The following is a 9,033-nucleotide window of genomic DNA, read 5'->3' as shown; positions in this document are numbered from 1 at the left end:
TGCAAAGCTCCAGGCAGACATCAACCAAATCTTTCAGTGGGCTGCAGAAAACAATATGAAGTTCAACGATGAGAAATTTCAATTACTCAGATATGGTAAACATGAGGAAATTAAATCTTCATCAGAGTACAAAACAAATTCTGGCCACAAAATAGAGCGAAACACCAACGTCAAAGACCTGGGAGTGATCATGTCGGAGGATCTCACCTTCAAGGACCATAACATTGTATTGTACTTGTGTACCTTGTACATGTACTTGTGTACCTTGTACATGTACTTGTATACCTTGTACATGTACTTGTGTACCTTGTACATGTACTTGTGTACCTTGTACATGTACTTGTGTACCTTGTACATGTACTTGTGTACCTTGTACATGTACTTGTATACCTTGTACATGTACTTGTGTACCTTGTACATGTACTTGTGTAACTTGTACATGTACTTGTATACCTTGTACATGTACTTGTGTACCTTGTACATGTACTTGTAGAAATAAAAATATTTTATAATCTCATTATTATTATTATTATTATTATTATTATTGTTGTTGTTATTATGTGAGGTTTTTTTTCACTGGTGACTCTGTCTGCTGCTGCTTCAATTCATCTGTCTGCATCACACAAGCCACTTATCTGCAGATTTGATTTTTTTTTTTTTGAAAACTGACTGACTGAATGACTGATTACCACAAATTTCTCACCATTTTTCTGTACTGGACTGAAGAAGCCACTAACTGGCGAAACGTTTCCACAAGTTTCTCAAGTGTTGGACAAGTGTCTCATTCTTTACCCTGTCGTTTTTAATATTCATAATGGTATGAATATGATAATTGTATACAATACTGACAAGTTGATAAATAAGACTTATGATTGTATTTATCTCTCGTGGATGAAAGACTGATTACTTTTTTCTTTACATCTCTACTGCTTCTGTTGCCTCTGTGTTTGACTGAAGAAGTCTACTGTGCAGGCAAAACATTTCGTAATATTCCTAATTACTACACGTGATTACTTATCAACTTATTGGTTTCTAAACCTACAAGTTCATACGTAAGACTTTATTGAATGCGTCAGAAAATCATTATTTGGCCCCGGAAAACAAAAACTTACATTTGATTTGTATAGACATGTCACTTTAATCGGTATTACATCATGTCATGTATAATATACATCATCCTACTACTGCTATTCAACACTAAACACTAAACATCGATCTTAAAATAAATTTGGATACAATGGTAGAATATAAATGATCACAGAGACATTACCTTTCGCCAAACATTCGTCTTCTCCAAACGGTCCATGAAATTTTCCATTTTGTCTTTGTATTCATCATGTGTCAAAAAGAACTCCAATCGCATCAAAATGACCACCAATCCACCTGGAGCAGAAAAGTTATTAGTAATGAGAGAAATTATACTGCCTTAGAAGTGAATATGTTGAGTTATAAAGTGCAAAACTGCTTGCTGCAGAATGAAAGCAGAGAGGGAAGATATACTGAGAAATGATTAACAGAAACGAGTGAACATCAAATTGGGCAGAGAATGGCAATTATGGTAATGAATCCCAGATGATTTTATATTTTATTTCTTTAACACATCGGCTGTCTCCCACCAAGGCAGGGTGGCCTGAAAAACATAAACTTTCATCAATCACTCCATCACTGTCTTGCCAGCGGCATGCTTACACTATATTCATAAAACTGCAACATTAACACCCCTCCTTCAGTGTAGACACTGTACTTCCCATCTTCAGGATTCAAGTCCGGTCTGCCTGTTTCCCTGAATCCCTTCATAAATGTTACCTTGCTCACACTCCAACAGCACGTCAAGTCCTAAAAACCATGACTCCGTTAGCTCCTATCTAACACGCTCACACATGCTTGCTGGAAGCCCAAGCCCCTCGCACACAAAACTTTTACCCTTTCCCTCTAACCTTTCCTAGGCCCACCATTACCCTGCCTTCCTAGATATATACACTCTCTAAGTCATTCTATTTTGTTCCATCCTCTCTGCATGTCTGAACCAACTCAACAACCCCTCCTCAGCCCTCTGGAAAATAGTTTTGGTAATTCCGCACCTCCTCCTAATTTCCAAACTTCATTATATTCACACCACACATTGCCCTCAGACATGCCATCTCCACTGCCTCCAGCCTTCTCCTTTTTGTAACATCAATCACCCATGCTTCACACCCATATAGGAGCGTTAGTATAACTATACTCTCATACATTCCCCTCTTTGCTTCCGAGGAAAAAGTTCTTTGTCACCACAGACTCCTAAGTACACCACTCACCTTTTTCCCATCATCAGTTCTATAATTCACCTCATCTTGCATAGAATCATCTGCTGACATGTCCAATCCTAAATATCTGAATACATTCACCTCCTACATCACTTTATTCTTTCCTATATTCACTTTTAATTTTCTTCTTTTACATTCCTTACCAAACTCATCCACCAACCTCTGCAGCGTCTCTTCAGATTCTTCCAAAAGCACAGTGTCATCAGCAAAGAGCAGCTACAACAACTCTCACTTTGTATTAGATTCTTTATCTTTTACCACCTCACCTCTTGCCAACACCCGAGCATTCACTTCTCTTACATCTATAAATATATTGAATAACCATAAATGCCACAAAAACCTTATGTAAATACTGTTCACCTGTACGTTTCACTATAAATGCTTGGTCTACACTCCCTCTACATTTTTTAAAGCCTCCTTGTTCATATGCTATAATTCTTGAAATTAAGATGAAAAATATGGAGATATTCAGCAGAAGTTTGTGGTTGCAGGAAAATGGATGTGGGAGGGAAGAAGAGCGATTGGTGGAATGATGATGTAAAAGAGTATTAAGAGAGAAAACGTTATCGTATGAGAGGTTTTTACTAAGTAGAAGTGATACAAGGAGAGAGGAATATATGGAGAGAAAAAGACTTACGTGTATATATATATATATATATATATATATATATATATATATATATATATATATATATATATATATATATATATATATATATATATATATATATATATATATATATATATATATATATATATATATATATATATATATATATATATATATATATATATATATATATATATATATATATATATATATATATATATATATATATATATATATATATACGTAAGAGACTGAACTCCTAAGAATCTATTCAATATTGTAACAATATTTGTTGACTCACCCGGCTTGGCAACATTGATCAGATCATTGATTCCTTCAACTTGGATGTGACCAGGAGCTAGTGAACCACAAACAACGACCACCTCGTAAGTATCTGCCCCCAAAAAATATATAATCAATTAAACGTTCTTACTGTGCATAAATAAGTAAAATCATATGAGAATAAACTATTTACAAAACCTAGAAGATGATAAATGAGACATTTGTGCAATATTTGGGTATCTCTATTCTGGAAACGTTTTACCATGAAGAGTCAATGTGTTCAACCCATCAATCTTAACAAAACTGTAGCACATTCAGCATAGATAGTGCTTAAGTACTGATGACAGATAAGGTGGAGCAGTGGTAAACGGATTCACTAGTGGACAAATCCAGTAGTGGAATAAGTCTTGTCTATAGGATAGACATATTTTCAGGAAATCTCTGCATCAAGATCCCAAGATGTTGCTGTACCTGACATGATGTAAGTAAACGGTTTATTAAACCGATAAGTTGATAAAGGAGACATTTATTGCACAAATATGAGAAGTTATGTACTTGAAGTTCACAGGTAGTGACCTGAAGTTTTACAAGTACGTAATTTAGGGCAGAAACAACTAAATTAACTTTACACTTACTGATGTTAGTTGTACGTCTGAGATAAATGGGTCTTTAAGTACAATGGGTCACAACACTATACTTCCGTCGATGCCCAAACTCACTCGTACATTCACATAAATTGAACCTAAAGATATGTATACATTTATTGAATTTAACCAAGTAACAGTGGTAATTTATGGTTGTGGACTGTATTGTGATATTAATGACCTGACTTACTAACAAGTGGTTTGGTCAACAAATTATACACATAAAAAGAATATGCAGAGAGAATGTATCTTATAAACACATATTCCATGTTCCCAAAATTTACACTGGAGATGGACCCCATTTACATGTATCATTTTATATTTCACATAAATTAAACAAATTTAGAAATTCACTTTGCCGTATATTGCTTGGGTCCCATATTATTGTTAGCAGATCACATCTTAAAACTTCCTAAACAATAACTAACAGAAACATGGGCAGCTCTCTGAACTATTGAAAATATATGGAAGTGTGCATTATATGTGTTGTGCAACTCAGTTGTTTCAGTGTCTCCTTATTTTCCACCATCCCAGCTATATTGCATCTGTTTCCCAGAAAATATGACCATTTGCAGCAAACTGGTTGTCCAATTTAGCCGTTACACCCATTGTTGGATCCCATGGCACAAAATTTATCACCACTATTATATTCAAGCAATGTTAGTCCGCCATTTCTTCTGCGTCTCTCCCCCGACACAGTTCCCTGCGGTGCTGGTTCTTCCTTGTTTTCTCGATATTTCTCTAAAGTCAAACCAATATCACGTATTAATGAATATATATTTTTTTATTATTAACATATCCGCCGTCTCCCACCTAGGCAGGGTGGCCCGAAAAAGAAAATCTTTCACCATCATTCACTCCATCACTGTCTTCCCAGAGGCGTGGTTACACTCGAGTTATAAAATTGCAACATTAACAATCTTCCTTCAGAGTGCAGGCACTGTACTTTCCATCTCCAAGACTCAAGTCCAGCCTGCTGGTTTCTCTGAATCCCTTCATATATGATACCTTGATCACACTCCAAGAACACGTTTAGTCTTAAAAATCATTTGCCTCTATTTGGTCGTATTTAACACGCTCACGCATCTACCCACTCCCTCCAACCTTTCCTAGATAGACCCTACCCCGCCTTCCCTCCACTACAGATTTATACACTCTCGAAGATATTCTATTTTGTTCCGTCCTCTCCACATGTCCGAATCACCTCAACAACCTCTCCTCAGTCCTCTGGATAATAGTTTTAGTAATCCCACACCTCCTCCTAATTTCCAAACTATGAATTCTCTGCATTATATTCACACCACACATTGCCCTCAGACATGACATTTCCACTGCGTCCAGCCTTCTCCCTGTTGCAACATTCACCACTCTGACTTTTTTGGGTTATCTCAGGTTCTCTACACATATGCTGCTATGTATGATAATTCTATGTAACTGTATTTGTGTATACCTGAATAAACTTACTTACTTACTTACTTACTTATCTTTCATGAACTCATCTGCTGACACTTCCATTCCCAAATATCTGAATATATTCACCTCCTCTATACTCTCTCACTCCAATCTGATATCCAATCTTTCTTTTAGCAAAAATCAACTGTGACAACTCCCACTTTGTGTTAGAGTCTTTATCTTTTAACCCCACACCACTTGCCAACTCCCGAGCATTCACTTCTATTACTACTTGATCTATAAATATAATGAGCAACCATGGTGACATCACACATCTATAAATACAGTGAACAACCATGGTGACATCACACATCTATAAATACAGTGAACAACCATGGTGACATCACACATCTATAAATACAGTGAACAACCATGGTGACATCACACATCTATAAATACAGTGAACAACCATGGTGACATCACACATCTACAAATAAAGTGAACAACCATGGTGACATCACACATCTATAAATACAGTGAACAACCATGGTGACATCACACATCTATAAATACAGTGAACAACCATGGTGACATCACACATCTATAAATACAGTGAACAACCATGGTGACATCACACATCTATAAATACAGTGAACAACCATGGTGACATCACACATCTACAAATAAAGTGAACAACCATGGTGACATCACACATCTATGTGAACAACCATGGTGACATCACACATCTATAAATACAGTGAACAACCATGGTGACATCACACATCTATAAATACAGTGAACAACCATGGTGACATCACACATCTATAAATACAGTGAACAACCATGGTGACATCACACATCTATAAATACAGTGAACAACCATGGTGACATCACACATCTACAAATAAAGTGAACAACCATGGTGACATCACACATCTATAAATACAGTGAACAACCATGGTGACATCACACATCTATAAAGTGAACAACCATGGTGACATCACACATCTATAAATACAGTGAACAACCATGGTGACATCACACATCTACAAATACAGTGAACAACCATGGTGACATCACACATCTATAAATACAGAGAACAACCATGGTGACATCACACATCTATAAATACAGTGAACAACCATGGTGACATCACACATCTACAAATAAAGTGAACAACCATGGTGACATCACACATCTACAAATACAGTGAACAACCATGGTGACATCACACATCTATAAATACAGTGAACAACCATGGTGACATCACACATCTATAAATACAGTGAACAACCATGGTGACATCACACATCTACAAATACAGTGAACAACCATGGTGACATCACACATCTATAAATACAGTGAACAACCATGGTGACATCACACATCTACAAATACAGTGAACAACCATGGTGACATCACACATCTATAAATACAGTGAACAACCATGGTGACATCACACATCTACAAATACAGTGAACAACCATGGTGACATCACACATCTATAAATACAGTGAACAACCATGGTGACATCACACATCTACAAATACAGTGAACAACCATGGTGACATCACACATCTACAAATACAGTGAACAACCATGGTGACATCACACATCTATAAATACAGTGAACAACCATGGTGACATCACACATCTACAAATACAGTGAACAACCATGGTGACATCACACATCTACAAATACAGTGAACAACCATGGTGACATCACACATCTACAAATACAGTGAACAACCATGGTGACATCTAACATCTATAAATACAGTGAACAACCATGGTGACATCACACATCTACAAATACAGTGAACAACCATGGTGACATCACACATCTACAAATACAGTGAACAACCATGGTGACATCACACATCTACAAATACAGTGAACAACCATGGTGACATCACACATCTATAAATACAGTGAACAACCATGGTGACATCACACATCTACAAATACAGTGAACAACCATGGTGACATCACACATCTACAAATACAGTGAACAACCATGGTGACATCTCACATCTACAAATACAGTGAACAACCATGGTGACATCACACATCTACAAATACAGTGAACAACCATGGTGACATCACACATCTACAAATACAGTGAACAACCATGGTGACATCACACATCTACAAATACAGTGATCAACCATGGTGACATCACACATCTACAAATACAGTGAACAACCATGGTGACATCACACATCTACAAATACAGTGAACAACCATGGTGACATCTCACATCTACAAATAGAGTGAACAACCATGGTGACATCACACATCTATAAATATACTGAACAACCATGGTGACATCACACATCTATAAATATACTGAACAACCATGGTGACATCACTCATCTATTTAATATACTGAACAACTATTTTGAAATCACACATCTATAAATATATTGAACAACTCTGGTGACATCACACATCTATAAATATATTGAACAACTCTGGTGACATCACACATCTATAAATATATTGAACAACTCTGGTGACATCACACATCTATAAATATATTGAACAACTCTGGTGACATCACACACCCTTGTCTAAAGTCTACTTTTACTGGGAAATAACATTTATTATATTTAATTTTGTTACTGTAAATTCTAGAAAATAATGACAAATATCCACAAGTGTCTCAGGGATGTTTTCAAAGCTCGTCTAACCTCTAGACACGACTAACTTCCATTACTGATTTTGTTCACTGGTGAGTGCCTGCCACTGCTTCACCACTGGTGACTCTGCCTGCCACTGCTTCACCACTGGTGACTCTGCCTGCCACTGCTTCATCACTGGTGACTCTGCCTGCCACTGCTTCACCACTGGTGAGTGTCTGCCACTGCTTCACCACTGGTGACTCTGCCTGCCACTGCTTCATCACTGGTGACTCTGCCTGCCACTGCTTCACCACTGGTGACTCTGCCTGCCACTGCTTCACCACTGGTGACTCTGCCTGCCACTGCTTCACCACTGGTGACTCTGCCTGCCACTGCTTCATCACTGGTGACTCTGCCTGCCACTGCTTCACCACTGGTGAGTCTGCCTGCCACTGCTTCACCACTGCTTCAACACTGGTGACTCTGCCTGCCACTGCTTCACCACTGGTGAGTGCCCACTGCTTCACTGGTGACTCTGCCTGCCACTGCTTCATCACTGGTGAGTGCCTGCCACTGCTTCACCACTGGTGAGTGCCTGCCACTGCTTCACCACTGGTGAGTCTGCCTGCCACTGCTTCACCACTGGTGAGTGCCTGCCACTGCTTCACCACTGGTGAGTGCCTGCCACTGCTTCACCACTGGTGAATCTGCCTGCCACTGCTTCACCACTGGTGAGTGTCTGCCACTGCTTCACCACTGGTGAGTCTGCCTGCCACTGCTTCACCACTGGTGACTCTGCCTGCCACTGCTTCACCAATGGTGACTCTGCCTGCCACTGCTTCACCACTGGTGACTCTGCCTGCCACTGCTTCACCACTGGTGACTCTGCCTGCCACTGCTTCATCACTGGTGAGTGTCTGCCACTGCTTCACCACTGGTGAGTGCCTGCCACTGCTTCATCACTGGTGAGTGCCTGCCACTGCTTCACCACTGGTGACTCTGCCTGCCACTGCTTCACCACTCGTGACTGCCTGCCACTGCTTCATCACTGGTGAGTGCCTGCCACTGCTTCACCACTGGTGACTCTGCCTGCCACTGCTTCACCACTGGTGACTCTGCCTGCCACTGCTTCATCACTGGTGAGTGTCTGCCACTGCTTCACCACTGGTGAGTCT

The 9,033-nt window shown here is 38.9% G+C and overlaps 1 protein-coding gene across 2 annotated transcripts in view; it reads right to left on the bottom strand.

The window, feature by feature from the left end:
* Positions 1–641: 641 nt before the first annotated feature.
* The window catches only part of LOC128692546 (methyltransferase-like protein 27), a 41,805-nt gene continuing 33,413 nt past the window's right edge, over positions 642–9,033 (bottom strand). Inside the window, exons 3-4 of one of the 2 annotated variants that reach the window (XM_053781692.2) lie at positions 3,218–3,310; positions 642–1,383 (exon numbers count right to left, since the gene is read on the bottom strand). In XM_053781692.2, the coding sequence (XP_053637667.2) occupies positions 1,256–1,383; positions 3,218–3,310 (221 nt within the window). In that variant the 3' untranslated portion in view covers positions 642–1,255. The remainder of the gene's footprint in view (positions 1,384–3,217; positions 3,311–9,033) is intronic. The other variant, XM_053781693.2, reaches the window with a different exon arrangement.

Source organism: Cherax quadricarinatus, chromosome 30 (genome assembly GCF_038502225.1).
Source record: "Cherax quadricarinatus isolate ZL_2023a chromosome 30, ASM3850222v1, whole genome shotgun sequence".
In the NCBI taxonomy this organism is placed as follows: domain Eukaryota; kingdom Metazoa; phylum Arthropoda; class Malacostraca; order Decapoda; family Parastacidae; genus Cherax; species Cherax quadricarinatus.
This window is presented reverse-complemented; position numbering and strand designations above follow the sequence as displayed.